Source organism: Eurypyga helias, unplaced genomic scaffold (genome assembly GCF_000690775.1).
Source record: "Eurypyga helias isolate BGI_N326 unplaced genomic scaffold, ASM69077v1 scaffold47495, whole genome shotgun sequence".
NCBI lineage: Eukaryota > Metazoa > Chordata > Aves > Eurypygiformes > Eurypygidae > Eurypyga > Eurypyga helias.
The window spans coordinates 1-16,284 of NW_010250384.1; the positions used below are offsets into that span (position 1 = coordinate 1).

Here is a 16,284-nt window from a genome sequence, read left to right on the forward strand (position 1 = left end):
ATGATTCTGTGATTCTGTGACCTTACCGATGCTGATCTTGAATTGTGGTTCATAAGGACAGGAAAGCTAACTACTGAAGTACAGCAGGGATGGAGCTTAGTATTACAGCATTACCCACCTTTATTGCTTAAAGCCAGCCAAATGACTTCAACCTATTGATGGGAAGGGGTGGTGTTTCTTTTGTACTCACTCGTTTCTAGCTCCAGATGGCAATGTACATGGGTAACCCATAAATAGGTACGATTTTCCATCCTGTGCCTCTAATAACCACTGCCTCTTCTTTTCTGCCAAGCTGTTGCTCTCAAGTGAGAAATGTTTGCTTCTGCTTTTTTTCTAAAAGTAGTTGAAAGAGGGAAAATGTGCTAGTTATGGTTATATACTGTGTTCCCAAGTTTTTGTTTTAATTCTCTTTTGAGGCTTTGAAAGAGGTTTTATTTTAAATCCATTGTGGCTTGCAAGCCCGTCTGCCAAATTCTGTTTTCTTTACCAGAGTTTGTGGTTAACTGTGCAGACAGGAGCTCAGTGGGAGGCAGGGAATGCTGGCTCTGGGCTAAGATATTGCCAACCTGCAGTATGTGGCTCTTGCCTCCATCTGTGGGGGATTATTAGCCCCTGCTGCAAAACTTTGTGCCAAGAGCTGGCAGCTCTTTCTTCACATAAGATCATGGCTTCCAGGTCTCGGCGTGGGTAGGGCTTGGTGCACGCCCTTCGGAACTGGCAGCGGGGCCGGGGTTTGTGTCGCTGGCCCGTGTTGGAGGACTCCTCATGCATGAGGGTGGACCCTGCTGTTTTGGATCATGCTGTTCTGAAGGAGGTTTGCATGTGCGCTGCTCTTGGTTTGTAATGGCCCTTCCTGTGCTCCATACCCCTTTTTATTTTCTTTTTTTGGAAGCGTACAGTGTAACTGCTTTCAGCCCATGTGGCTAACATCTGTGCAAGAACTAGCTGGGAGTCTACAAGAAATGATGCTGAACACCAGTAAAGCTGATCTTTGCTCTTAAGATGGCAACAGATCCTTTTTATTACCCAAGTTCTTGTTTCAATATCACGTTGGACGTTGGCTTTTCCTAAACGTCCGCCGTAGGTGCATGGAGGGGTTGCAATGTCTCTGCACCACTGGAACAGCTGGGTTAAATTACTGACCAGTGGCCTGTCTGTGAATGTCTTCGGGCAATCAGTTAATGCCAAAACAGGGGTCACTGACGGCTGTTTCTCCCAGAGCATTTGTCACTATAACTCTGCAGAATGTATTCCTTGCTGGCAAGTTCACTGGCTCGTGGACTTACTCTCTGTAAAGGCCGGTGCCAGTTTGTTGAATACAGAACTGTTCAATGGGGTGTGTGTTTGGATTGGACAGTGCTTGTGGCCCTACTCCTGTCTCCCTCCTGGGGCTTTTTCTTTTTGCAGTTTCGGAAAGCTCAGCTTGCTTAGCATGCAAGGCTTCCATATGTTCTCTGTATTGTTTGTTTTATGATACCAAAATATTATTGTTAGTTACCACTAGAAGATTCTTGATCTAAACATTGCTTAAATTTTACTAAAAGGTTAATCAAAATGTCCCATGTGGGAAGATGTGCAACACTTCCTATTTGGGTTGCCGATACGGTGCAAGTGTTGAAAAATTATTTGGAGGTGTTTTAGGGTGGGAACAGGCATACAAGTTGTAGTTTATTGTCATGGTATAACCCCAGTCGCAACTAACAACCACACAGTTGATTGCTCACTCCTCCTGCCCCAGTGTGATGGGGGAGAGAATCAGGGCATTTAGTTGTGGCTGGGGTTAAATCACGACACCTATTCAGAAGAGCCATTTGACCAAATTAATATTTGTCCTGAATCACCTCAATTTGCACCAAGTGGCCGATCAACCTGGTAAAATTGCACAACCCTTTAATAGACTGTAGGTTAGAGGTTGTAGCAGAGAGAAGACAGCTGAGGAGACCACCTTTGCACTCCAGGGACATTTAGTTGTGGCTGGGGTTAAATCACGACACCTATTCAGAAGAGCCATTTGACCAAATTAATATTTGTCCTGAATCACCTCAATTTGCACCAAGTGGCCGATCAACCTGGTAAAATTGCACAACCCTTTAATAGACTGTAGGTTAGAGGTTGTAGCAGAGAGAAGACAGCTGAGGAGACCACCTTTGCACTCCACTGAATTTGGGATGAGACTGGGACTTTGGAGCCCACAGAAAAACTGATGGTCTCAAGGATACCCCTAGAATATGTACATGATGATAGACGTCTCGAGGCAATGTTAAATGCCTGTTTTGCAGCCTTATTTTTTTTTTTTTTGTAATGACTAAATTAAATGTGTTCCCTTTCCTCTTTGGAGATTTATCATTCCAGACTGTTTCTGCAGAAGCTTGCTGCACAAAGGGAAGGGGCAGCAGGACCTGATCTGTTGGGAGGTCCAGGTCTTGCAGGATGTGACAAACATTTTCATGTAGCTATGTTTCATTTATTATTCTGTTGTGATTAAAAACTTGTAATATCAAGTTGCGATAGGGTCACCAGTTGACCTTACTTCCAGGCAACAAGGAACTGGTGAAGAAGCTTACCACATCACTCATTTGTATTCTCTAACTCCTCGTGGCAAGTATTGCTGCCTACTGTCCTGATCAAGGTTTCTTTCTGTACCAGGTGGGATTCACAACAGTCACCTTGGTGCCTGCATGGACTCTGTTGGCTTGTATATCTCGACTCTCCTAAAAGTAAGAAGCACTTTCAATACAAAGTAAAATTTAACTGTTAGTAGTCCCGTTTCAATAAAATGCTATGTCAGGTAACACAGTGTAAACACTGCTGGGGAAAAAAAAAATAGCAATACAGAAGGAGAATAGATTCAGTACACACAGATGCCTGACCTATTGCTCCTCAGTTGCATGCAGCTTGCTAGCACTTTGCCTGTGGCTCCGTGGCTGGAGTTGTGTCAGGAGATAAGCAGATGGGTGGGGAGAGGTAACTCAGGCGCCCAACATCATCAGTGTGCCCTAAGACTCAGTTATATCTCCTGTCTCTCAGTGGAGTAAGGAAACCTGTAGGAAACTGTGTGCAGAGCTCTCCTGAGATCTGTTTCCAGGCATCTGCTGACTTTTGGGAGAATTTGTTGCAATTACCAGCCACAGCAAACCTGGGAGTCAAGAAAAGTGGCCACTTTGGGCTGGGATATCCCTTAGGAATTGCTTCTAGGAATGAACACGTGTTTGTTTTCTGCTTTTTAATACAAATCTACAGACGGCACAGTTGTTCTCATCAGTTTCAGCTTTGCTACTTTGTGGAAATAACAAAATTCCAGTTAGATCCACCCAGCTGATTCCTTAGTTGGAAACTCAGTGGGATTTGTCTCTGCTACCCTTTTTCTTTTGAAAATCATTGCCTCTGAAAATGTGAATTGACTTACACCTCCTTGAGTGGTACTTCTCACAGACACTATGGGAATATTTCCTAGTATAACTATGAACTTTGAAATGGCCTGTGATGTAATAGTTATACTCTTTCAATACGTTATTTCTTCAAATTTCTTTACACTCTCAATGCTGAAAGACTGTGACATGACTACTACTTTGAGTCCTTTCACTGTCTTGTTTGGAAGCATGCTGTTGTGGGCTGCCAATATGTGGTAAGCCATACAGTAGCACTAATTTTTATTCCGCTTGAAATAAACATGAAGCACACGCAGAAAGGTCATGGGTGATGCACAAACTCCTTGTAAAAATCAAGAAATAGTGCCTTTGCTGAAGATGCTCTTTAAAAGTACATCCGTACTGTTCTGATATGCATGTGGTGAGGCTGCTTTTTCGGGGTTTTTGAAAACTTAAATCTGAAAGTATTCAGTGGCTGGGTGTCTTAGCTGGGACATGTAACATTATGGCTACTGCAGTTCTTCAGAGAAATTAAGAAGGAAAAGAAACAATTATGTTAGTCTATAGTAACATTATTGCATAAATTAGTGGACATAATACAGCCAGTAAACAACATTGAAAAGAATAAATGTGATGGGAAAGACCATTCTGGACCATTTGTCTATGGAGTTAACATCAGTCAAATCAGGGATTTTGACTTTGATCTGGGATGCCCTTCTTCGTAAGCGTCCTTTTTTATGGAGCCTGTGCCTGTCCAGACCGCTCCTGGTGTAGAGGTCTCTGCTGGAAGTGGCTCTTCTGTACTGCAGGTTGGCACTGTCGTACATGTACGTGGTGGCTTGGGAGTCACGGAGGCTCGTGAACACGTCTGAGCTGCTGATGTTGTTCCGTATTTCAAGTGAGCTAAGCAGCATGTTTCCGTGGGGATCAACCTGTGTCAAGGAAGGAATGTGAATTAGACAAGTGCCTCAGCCAGCCCAAGGTGTCTCCCAGATGGACAGGTACCTTCTGGCTCTACTGCCAGGGTGCTCCTGGGGCTGCGGTGACAGTTGTGTCTTGTATAGCATCGACAGAAGTGAAAATACACTTCCCTGGCTGGTGTGAAATTATCTGTTAGGCATCTAAATATCTTCCATTCTGACCCGGCTTTTTAATCTGGGACCTTTTCATCCAGTTAGTTATCTCATCTCCTGTAAAGTAAGTTTTCTGATTTTATCTTTAACTTAGATCATGATCTTTTTGGAATACTGAATTTTAATGTCTGGTGACCTGACACCCTAAGCTTTCATGTACTCAAAGTGAAAAAAATGTTGCTGTCTATCAATTTTACACAGTTTCTCTACTGTAGATTGGTTTCAAGTACAGTTTTGTAACAATGGGTTCATCATGTGAAGAACATACAGATACATGTGCTTTTTATCAGTTATTGTAATATGCTTGTGATGAGAATTAGTTTTTAACAATTACTATACTGCAGAGGTACAAATCCCTACTCCCCCCAGCACTTGCTCATGTGCTTTAGGTCAAGTCTTCAGTTTTAAGCAGAAGGATGCTCTAAGCTAGGGTTTCCTAGTATCCAGAGGACTGCCATACCTGTGGGACTACTCATTACTCCTAAGTTCTGACATTTTCTTGGGACAAGTGTGGCCAGCAGGTCGAGGGAGGGGATTCTGTCCCTGTACTCTGCTCTGGTGAGCCCCCACCTGGAGTGCTGCGTCCAGCTGTGGAGCCCTCAACATCAGAAGGATATAGGCCTGGTTGGAGCGAGTCCAGAGGAGGCCACGGAGATGCTCCGAGGGCTGGAGCCCCTCTGCTATGGGGACAGGCTGAGAGAGTGGGGCTTGTTCAGCCTGGAGAAGGGAAGGCTCTGGGGAGCCCTTATTGCACCTTCCAGTACCTGAAGGGGCTACAAGGAAGCTGGGGGGGACTTTTTACAAGGACCTGTAGTGACAGGACAAGGGGGAATGAGTTTAAATTGAAAGTGGGGCGGTTTAGATTGGATATCAGGAAGAAGTTCTTCCTGGAGAGGGTGGTGGGGCACTGGGACAGGTTGCCCAGAGAAGCTGTGGATGCCCCATCCCTGGAAGTGTTCAAGGCCAGGCTGGATGAGGCTTTGAGCAACCTGGTCTCGTGGAAGGTGTCCCTGCCCATGGCAGGGGGGTTGGAACTGGATGATCTCTGAAGTCCCTTCCAACCCAAATGATTCTATGATCCATGTCTTATGAAAACAGGGATAATGATATTTCTTTCCCCTCTTCTATGATTCTATGAAAAAGTAATGCTCTCAGACTTGTGTCCATGTAAAAAGAGAATACTTTAATTCTCAGAGGTTTTGATAGGTCACTATTTTCTTCCTAGTTTTATGAAATAGCTCTTTGAGCTGTGTTTGATTACATAATGTAATGTTTAAGCTAATTGACTTTAGTGTTATAATAGTAGTAACAGTAGTGCAAGCATCATTAAGCAGTTATTATGGCATCTCCTTTGTGAAGACAACTCATAACTGCCTACAATCTGAAGTGATTCATAGGGATGTTTCTTAAACTAATGTGCCCTGACAGTTTATTATAAGCCAAGCAGCATATGAATTCCCACTTTAAGTGTTACGAATGAACCTGTTATATTTTAAAATTAGTTTTATTTAAATCATGTTAGGCAGGACGATTTGTATGCATCATGAAGCAATTCAGCCTTTGAATTGCAGTCTTTGCAATTTAGAGCAAAGGGCCATACACTGATCTCGAATAAATTAGCTCAGAGAAGTATAAAAGCTCTTCTTATGTATCTGGGTCGAATTCTCTGATTGTACGACATGAAGCTGGACTAGGAGTTAATTTCCCACATTGTTAAAAACCCTTTCAGAATTTATCGAAGTACAGTCCAAAATATTCTTAAATCTTGTGCAGCTCACATTTTGTTACAGAAGCATGGGAATTCTACAAATTCCCGTAAGAATCTGGGAAAGGTACATATTGTTAATGGGTCCGTCAAAGAGACTTGTTATTAATATTCTTTATATTAATGATAGAATGAGTCAACAGCAAATATTGGCACAGTAAAAGCTGTGAATTTTCTGTGTTAAAATCTTTTCTCTCAATACAAGGTTACCTGGGACTTGCTGTTTCTGATGCACAGGCCAACAACCTGCAGGCTCTGACTCGTTCCACCCCCCGTCTCAGTGATGAGGCTCCTTCCCCACATCAGGTATGTACTGCGGTTGTACACAGTCTTTGACACATTTGCAGTGGATGGGATGATATAAAACAGGGGTGGAAGAAAAAAGGCCCTGTCTACACAGTTTTCTGGCCCACTAGCTGGCTGTCTACTTAGAGTATCTCAGTAGCCTCCTTAGGAAGGCAAGATAAGCAATATCAAGCCCAGAGTAGTTCTTCTTTGCTCGAATATAAGCCATTAATTCTTTCAAATACCATCTTGTTGCTCTTTAACTGGAATGTCCTAAATTTTATGACATAAACCAACCGTTGCCCAGATGGAAAAAAGTTTTTTTGCTTAACAGATACTCTGAGCCTAAATGTGAATTTGCATGAACGTATATACACTTAGCCTTGTTTGTACAATGCATAAATTTTGCCTGAAGTTGTAGAAAGCTGAAGATTTTTTTTTCTTTGTGTTGAACATCTAATGAAGACTATGTGAGGAGGATGTCAAAGCATCTAAAGCTAACATTGTGTTAGTCATCTGGTATAATTATCAAAGTTTAAATATTCTTCAGATGCACGTATGTGGTGACGCTTCCTGTAATGATATTTGTATCTGTATTGAGTTTGTTTCTATATTGACTTTATAGATTTGTGATTCTTTGTTTGCACTGCAACTACCTAAAGCCTAAATCAACACAGGTGTCTATATATGAATCTTCATTAGGGATGGAAAAGCCTTGATGTGTGCTCAGGAAACATCATAAAAAAAAAAAATTACAAATCTGTCTGTATGTTTACTTAGAAAATGAGTTTCTTGCTAAATGATACTGTAAGTATAAAATAGTTCAAGTAACAAAAAACTCCCCAAAACAGCAGTCCTGTGTTGACCACATAAAAAGTAGTCAGTCAGCTCCACAGGAAGTGTAAGCTGGCACTCCTTGACAGATGACGGGTGTTAAATGCTTAGTGCTGTCTGGAATGGGTTTTACCTACCTACTTTTTTTACCTTAACCACTGGGAGATCAGTGGGAAGAGCTTTTATTTTTTCTCAATGCACAAGCTTCCTTTCATTCTCTTAAGATGAAAGATTCAGGGCCATGTTACATACAGACCATCTTGTCAGAACAATGTAGTAGTAGTGTCACAATCTGATCAGCAAGGAAATGGGTTGTGCTCAGCAGGGGTAAACTTACTCAGGTGTGGGTTTACTTGAAGGCTGAGACAGTTGTGTGGTTATGTGCTCACTCCTTTTTCTCCTTCCTGTACCAGGAAGCTGTGTGTTTTCCTTGGAGTGGATGGTCTCTGGTTTTCCATCAAGGTGTTTTGTGGTTCACAGAAGGTTTGAAAGGAAGGTGAGATGCTGTGCAGAACTGGGGAGTAATTGGCCATCTATCACCTGCCGTGTGTTGCCATTTATGAACCTCTTGATGGTTCAGCCCCTTTCCCACTCACATTGTGATTGCATCCTACATCATTCTCATGCTTAAGAGACATGTTTTCTGTAATGTTCATTCCCATTAACACTGTCTGGGGAAACAAGCAGTTGCATGCATTGACCATCAAACTATTTTCTTGCTGGGTGGTTTGTCCTATTTATCCATAATTATGGTGATTTCCTCAGTGACATCTACCTTCATCAAACAGACAAGGAGATATAGGTGGTATTTATGCTTTATTCAGAGAAACAGGAAGCTTGTTTGCTACAGATTTGTATTTTTTTGTGTGTATTAAAAACTAAAATGGCATAGGTAGTGAATTCCACCTTCTTCAGTCTGTAGGGCAAGGAACAGCCACACATGAAACAGCATTATGGTTTCTTTTTCCATCCGGTCTTCTCTATATTGTGTTAATATCATGGCCAGTTTGCTGAGCATTGCTCACGTGTCTAATGCTTTTGTTATCTGGTGAAAGAAGTCGAACTCCTTTAGTCGGGGGGTATGTATGTCAGAGAGGAATGAGAGTATCTTCACCTGGCACAAAGAGAGGAAGCACTGTTACGTATCTCCTATTGATTACAGGTTCCTCTATGGATAAGTGGTAAGGGTCAAGAATAAAAGGGAAAAAATATCCTATAGCTGTACATACTTACAGTTGTACTTCCTTGGTGCTCCAGAAAAGCATTTCCACTGCTTTGGTACAGACCATCATAATACAAGTGAAAAAACTCTCAAGAGGTTTTGAAGAGGGGCTGGGAGCTGTCTTCACTAGAGATCACATAACCTTACTGTGTCCCACCGCTTCGGTCACGTGCATTCTTCCTGCTGAAGGCTTCTTCCTGCTAAATGCAGTAATACGGCTGTTGGACATCAGCATTTCCATGCTGAGTACAATGAATGCTCACAAGGTCCCACATTAATGTATCTCCAGTGGGATAACAAAATCTATTGATACCCATTTCTGTGTGTATGTATATATAGATAAAATCACAAAACTGCACTGTACAGGCAGAAACCAGTCTGCTCACCTAAAGCATTCTCAGTCTCTTGGTACAAAATGTGTATGTCTTAAATTTTCTGTTAGAAAAATGCTGGTGTATGCATGTGGTGTCCTGAAAAGGTCAAGTGTGGTTGTAAATACCTTCCGTCCCATTCTGAGTACTGGTCTCAGTGTGATATTTGCCAGGGTAACATTTAGACAAAAGCTTTTAGTCATAAGTTAGGGCTTTTTGTTAGTTAAACAAACTTGCCAAATATGTAGGAAAGAGCTTACCTGCACTCTTATCCTTTACAATTTCTCATCCTTTACTCAGTTCAGTGCACTGGGGCCCATGTAGCCAAGGCTGACTTCTGAAGAAATGTTGCTTCATGAGCCCTTGCTGTGCTGCTTCGCCCCTAGGCTGGGTTAGCTCAGGAGCTGTTGTGGTGTCTGTTCCCAGTTTGTGGGGTTTGTTGGGTTTTTTCCTTCCTTACCTTCCGTAGAGATGGATAGACAATATCTGCACACAACAGTCCATAACGAGGTGGCTTATCTCCTCTGCTCTGTCGAGGGCAATACTTTGTGGGACCTTGGAGACTGCTGCAAGCCTGAACTGAATTTGTGCACCCACTGTAATAAAGCATCTCCTACACATTGGGAAAGGAGGCGAATGTGGGTGAGGACTTTTAATGGGCTCTCATGAGTTCATTGGGACTGAAAGCATGGCGACTGTTAATGATGCTTAGCTGTAGTGGTGTGGCTGCTGGGACACAAGACTCACATCTCTGAAACTAATTAAATAACAGAGTTTCTGAACATGTACGTGAAATTGCAACCATCCATCAAGCTAATGTCTTACCTCTGAGTTTTATTCTCTCATTCTTCCAGCTGAACAGTGAGCTCAATTATAGTTTTGACCAAATTTTATCACTGTAGGCCACCGCAGCACACAATTTTATAGGGCAGCCTGTGTAAGATCTCATTAATACTTGGCTGTAATATATAGTAAGAAAAGCAGAGAGTAGAAGAAAAATTTTGGCTCGTTAGGATATGTATTTTCCTCTGAGTCAGACTGGGCCAAATACACCTGAGGGAATTGTTTATTTCTGAAAACCTGGAATAGGTTTGTAGAAGTTTGCAAGTGCTCAGTGATGGGCTGCTAAATTAAACTTTTCCCTGTAAAAAATACCCATAGTGTTACTTCTTGGAATTTGTCTGCTTGTGCGTGTGTTGTTTTTTTTTAAGAGGGGGGAGCTGTGGTCTGCTGGAATTTAGCCTCAGGGACAAATCCTAAAACCTGTGAAAGCTGTTACAACCTAGCAGCATCCTCCTTGTGCTCCTCAAAGCTCAGTGGTATGAGCTTCATTCCAGATTTTTCTGAAGAAGGAGTGTCTGTCTGCTTTCTAGTTTTGGTGAAGTTTCTGTGTGTAAAGAGGAACTATATATTAAACATTTATTATATACCAACTTCTATAGCAAAGACATATACAGTTGAAATGGGAAATATTTAGATTCTTTGTATCCCTTGTATTTCTTCTGGGCTGCAAGGGAATGCTTGTTCTGAATATTCATTTGCATTTTCTGTAGTTTCTTACTCTGTTTTCACTTGAAGATGGAACAAACTATATGTTGCTGTCATCACCTTAAAATGCAATTTTTCTCTAGATAATCTTTAAATGCTTTTGCATACGTGTATAAACTGCATTTATCTCTATCATTGTGTACATCAACATTGTCATGGCAGGAATAATGTTTGAAGAGTTAGCTTGGACATTTTACCTGGACTCTACTTGTTTCCAGTCTGCTCTTCTTGCCTGTAACATGTCCTGCCGCCTTTTTTTGACGTTGGGGTCCTTTCCCAAAGAATATGTAGTTTACAAAGGCATATTCCAACAGGGCGAGGAACACAAACACAAAGCATCCCATCAGGTAAATATCTATCGCCTTGACGTAGGGAATCTTTGGCAAAGTCTCCCTGAGGTGGGTGCTGATGGTGGTCATGGTCAGCACAGTTGTGATTCCTGCGAAAGGAAGAAAAGGACATGGGCTAACAAGAGGAGGTGATTTGAGCATGAAAGGTGTAATGGCTGCATTGCCTAGCTACCATGCACTTCTCATGGCTTAATTATGCAACCAGGTTCTTAACAGCCAGGGAAATGAGGTTTGCAGGACTGGAAAGGAAGATATCCTTTCAGGCCTGCCGACAGCACCTTCCTTGGCTTTCCATGCAACAGAGGGTGAGTGAAATAGCCTTCAAAAATTCAGGTGGTCTCGGTACATCTCTAATTTCTACAATAATTCTGCTAGGGAACGTGTTGAGGGCTGACCTGGATAGCAAAGAGGTGGTCACTGTTCTTTCTATGTGAGGAAATGCGTCTCAATTATTTACAGCAGTAGCCCTGCTTGACCCCCTTAGGTGGTTTCCATTGCTCTGTGGAACTGGAATAAGTATCTAGCCTTTGACTGAAAACACAGGATTGAAAGGTTCAAGGGGAGCTTTATGATAGAGCGATGGCCTTTGATGAAGAGAAGGTGATATACTGGTGCCAAAACAGCTTTTCCTGTTAAAGGGGTGCTCAGAAGTAAAGCATTTCTATCTCATCATGATTCTATATTTTTGTTTTAGCTCAATGAAATTATTTTTTAGTCTGCCTTAATCACAGGTCATTAATGCATGTAGGTAATAGCTCTAGGCACAGGTATGATGAGTTGAATTTACAGAGAGGTGGGGCAAAACGGCTTTCTGGCATTTGAAAGCCCATTTGCCTTAAAGCACAGGTAGTGGCAGAAGATCTTGGTTCTTACGGTTAAGTTGTAGGAAAGAACACGCTATGGGAAATAAGCAACGGTGTAGGTAAAACTGGCTTATTTGGCATAGGGCCACTGCTGTCAGTGGGAGCTGACGTTCATTCCAGCCATGCATCTGGCCTGAAAGGGCACTTCTTAACATCAATGAAATATTGATGCAGAATAATCTAGATACCCTTAGATATCGGAATTAGACCTTTACACTTCAGTTGGGAAGCAAGATACTTTTGGCCGGTTTCAAAGACCATTATGGCAGCTGGAAGCCAGTCAGGATCCCAGCCTAACTGCAGAGCAAGGGTTCAGATGTAGGCGAGGTGACGCCTTCCTGACAACAAAGACCCTACGCTGCGTGTGTAAGGGCACAATGCTGCTGCGATCAGCTGTATGGATTTGGTGCTACTGTGTTCAAGAGCAACAAGTATCTTACATAGTTCAGTGATTTTGAGAAGAAGTTACCTAAAGCAACTCTGGCTGCAGAGGCATCGTAATTGATCCAAAAAGATACCCACGACAGAATTGTGATCAGCGTGGAAGGCATATAGGTTTGCAAAATGAAGTATCCAATATTTCTTTTAAGCCGGAAGCTAAGTGATAATCGAGGATATGCTCCTGAAAGAAAGAAGTCCTATTATGACTAATGCCTAAAAAAGGCCAGGCACTGGTATTTCTGGGTTGGGGAAGGTGGGGGAAGCTTTCTTAACTAACCAGTGCTTACCTGTTGTAAACTCCACTCTCTTTGATACCATTTTGTAATCAACGATAGAAAATTGTGGGAGCTCGATGTTACTAACTCCTGTTACTGCAGACTCTCCTCCATTCCAGTAAAATTCAATATCGTCAGTAGTGTATCCATCTGAAACAGAGGCACAATTTGACTATTGATTTCTCTTTTTGTTTTATTGGCTTAAATTATTGTGGTTAAAGCAGAAGTAGCTGCAGTTAATCAGGAATACAGCCTTCTGCTGTGTGAAATTTCTGTTGTTCAGGAGCCATGTAGCCTCCTCTGCACCCAGGGGAAGCTTCTGGCTGTGGAAAGGGAGAAGACAGAAAACAACGGCAGAATTTAAGATAGAAGATCAATTTCTAGCTCTCTCCAATACTACTACTTTTATCATAGAATCCTAGAATGGTTTGGGTTGGAAGGGACCTTGAAGATAATCGAGTTCCAACCACCCTGCCATAGGGGTTGTTCCACTCTGACAGCAAAACCAGGTTCAGTTCCCAGATCTGCATTTGATTTTCTATGCAATCTGTGACAAAGTACAAGAGTTTGGAGCCACTGGAGGCAGAGAGGATTCTAGAACTCAGGTGCCTGTACTACCTGGCGATGTCTGTGTGAGCTGTAGGTATCCCTTTGATATGCACGCAACATTTTATATTCTAATTAGACCATGCTATCTTTGATCTTGTGTTATCACAGAAGTATTTCCTATCGACTTCAAAACTAGCACATTTCTTCTCTTTCCTTTTAATAGTGATGTTGATTATTTATCATTTAATTAAAAATTAATTTGCCATTCTACCACTGTGAATGTTAACATTACTGTTACCATTTAAAAAAAAATTCTCATTAAACTCAAAAGTGACTGAGTTCCAAAAAAATCTTACAATTGATGACACTTTTGAACTAATATCTTAACTGTTTCCAATTTATTGCATTTTACTTTCTCCAGATATCTACCAAAGAAAAACATCTTGTCTATTTTTAGACTTTTCCTTAAGATGTTATATTTAATGATGTTTCAATCATATACCAGATCAAATAAAAGCATGCGTTTGAACTCAGAGCTTCAGAAAACTTCACAATAGTTTTGCCAGCTGAGCCACCATGCCATCAGAAAGAAGCCTCCACAGAATTAGGAACTTATCCTTTCATATGCACCAGTAATGCGATTTCTAGCTAGGGAAATTAGACTTGAGGTGTCTTTTCCTATGGTAATAGACTCATCTCTGGACGGCTGGCCACATGCAGAACAGGTCCATAGTTGCCCTGGTGACAATCAGAAAAGATTTCACAACTTGCTGGCGGGCTCAAGGGACTACTTAGAAAATCTGCCGTTACTGAACAGATACCTTTTGCTGCCGACACACAGTGATGGGCTGAACAGGGTTAAGCGTTCACATCCCTTTTTTGTGAACTGCTCAGCGCCATGGCTTGCTAACTGTCTGAACGGCTCCTGAAACCCTAATAACCTGTCCAATAGGGATTGCTGCTCTTTGCTTAAAACTTCCATGCTTCCTATTGCTCGTGCTATTTTTTTTTTTTAAATGAACCACCCCAGGGTTGTCACACAGGGCTCCCTGCGTGGTTGGTTTTCATGTCTTCCAGGTGGAAGCCAAGAGCTTTTCACTGCAAAAAGTCAAGGCAGCTGCTCGGTAGTGGGACTTGAGTAGCTGCTTTAAAGGCATTGCACACAAACCAACCTGAGTGCAGGGTGTAGTACAAAACGAGCAGAGGAGCGAATGAAGACTAAGTCTGATTAAAGGGACAAGACTAAGATTGTCAGGGAAGTGTTAACTTCATTTTCTTGCAAAGCTGTATTATAGAACTGCTCTCTCGAATGTTTGCCCGTGTTTAAAAAGACGCAGCACAGTGGAGGAAGTGGTAAGCTGTCAGACTGAAAAAGTATGATCTGTAGGCTCGGCACCACACAGACATCCTCTACATGCCACGACTAGCTCTTTGTCTTTAGGGGCTGGGATTACAAAGAAGAAAGGTGTAGCACTACCCAGATGTGGCACAGGTACTTGCTGCAAAATCAACCAGCTGAAGGTTTTGGCGTGAGAATCCTGGCTTCTGTTTCAGGGTTTGGAAGAAAACAGTGATCCTGATTCTTCTGTTTCATGCTATCATCAGCTGAAAGCTATTTTCACACCCCTCCCTAATTTTGCTGTGATTGTGTCACTTCCTTATCCAGTGCTCGCTGGGACCCAGAGCTGAGAGAGGAACCATCTCCTGCCCTCGGCAAGTCCTGACTTTATTTGCTGTCTCCTCAAGAAGCCTCCGCCAGCCTCTCCACAGTTTCTCTGCCTTCCTGACAAAAGAGGGAATAGTTTGGGCACCTTGCTGAAGGTAAAATTCCCTTCCCCAAAGGTAAGTTATTGTAGTTCTAGTTGTTAAAATCATAATGGTACCCAATAAACAGCTGGGATATCACAGGGCAGATTTCAAAAACAGGCCCGCCTTCCTGCAAAAGGATTGTGCTGTGTTATTGGTGCAGCGTGTGGTGATGCTGGAGCTTCTCAAAAACACACCACGGGAGTTTGGTAATGTAGGCAAGTGTGCTTTTCGCTAGTCTTGGGAAGGTTTCTGTGACTTTGGCTGCTAAATGACAAGTAGAACGGCAAGGTTATAGAGTCAGTTGACCCAAAGCAAGAACCTGGCATGGACGATTTCAGCTGATGACAGGCCAGCACTGCTGGCAGGCCATGCCTTTGACCTTCATAAACTTAAAAAAGACTTCCAAATACTACAAGAATGGACATAGTGTGAGCTGCTGCTGATTCTAATGTGCTGATTTCTTCCTTGAATTTACTCTGGTTAAAGCTGGGGGAAATGATGAGAGGGATAGTGATGCTTTCCAATCACGAGCATTCACATTTGTTAGCTCTCCTTTTGGAAAAGCAATCGAGCGGGAACGTCTTCCTGTGGTTTTGTGTAGAGAACCTCAGTATGATCATGATTTCCTTGACAGCCATTGCAGTAACTCTGCCAGACACTACCAATGTGTAAACCCTCCGCAGGCAGTCCGTTCCCTGACATGATACGACCGTTGTTGTGTGATACCCTTCACGATGTGCTTTTCCCCATCATTCCAGGCATGTGAGAGGCATTGCTTTCCTGGCTGGCGGTGACTTACAGGGGCAGGGCTTGGAGACCCTCATCTTCCACAGGTGTTGTCCTTGCTTTTGGCTTTCTGAACGAGCAAACTTGAGAGGAACACTGTTGGCTGCGGTTTGAAGTCTGGAACTAATCTCAGCTCTGAACAGAGGTTAGCAGAGGACCGATCACTTCTCCTCCTTTTTTAAGTGGATAGTGCCTTCCAGTGAGGAGCATAGTGATGTAATTTAAGAAATGTTCAGCGTGGAACAGCACTCGTTTCTGGCTAGCAGGCACTGATAAACCCTCATTTCTGCCAGCATATGCCTTTAACATTTGTAATAGAAGAAAAGCTGTTTCAATAGTGGAAAAGTGTGTCTGGTTTGTGCAGCAGCCAGCTCTAACGCTCTGTTTTGTTCACGGTACTTATCGGTACTGCCCAGGTATTCCCTCGGCAGCCTTTTGTCCCTGCGATCATTTTTCCCTCTGCGCGCGTATCCGTGTCACCGCTCTGAAGGGATGCCACGGCTTTTGTGACGGCGAGCAAGCAGGACGGGGACGGCTGCACGCGAGCTTCGCGGCAGTCAGACACCCAACCTGGGCTATGTCAGCCCTGTCCGTGCCCGAGCTCCAGCGCTGCCCTCAAGGCAAGGCGCCTCGCGTGGGGGCACAGGGGGGCTCCCCGGGACACGCGTGTCCCCCCGCCCTGGCG

General features: G+C 42.9%; 1 protein-coding gene across 1 annotated transcript; it reads right to left on the reverse strand.

The window, feature by feature from the left end:
• Positions 1-3,952: 3,952 nt before the first annotated feature.
• Positions 3,953-12,605, reverse strand: LOC104502794 (gamma-aminobutyric acid receptor subunit beta-1-like; the record flags this gene model as incomplete). Its single annotated transcript, XM_010151658.1, has 4 exons — positions 3,953-4,300; positions 10,724-10,965; positions 12,209-12,361; positions 12,468-12,605. Coding segments are annotated over 4 exons (881 nt in total), but the record flags the coding sequence as incomplete, so codon positions are not given.
• Positions 12,606-16,284: the final 3,679 nt, after the last annotated feature.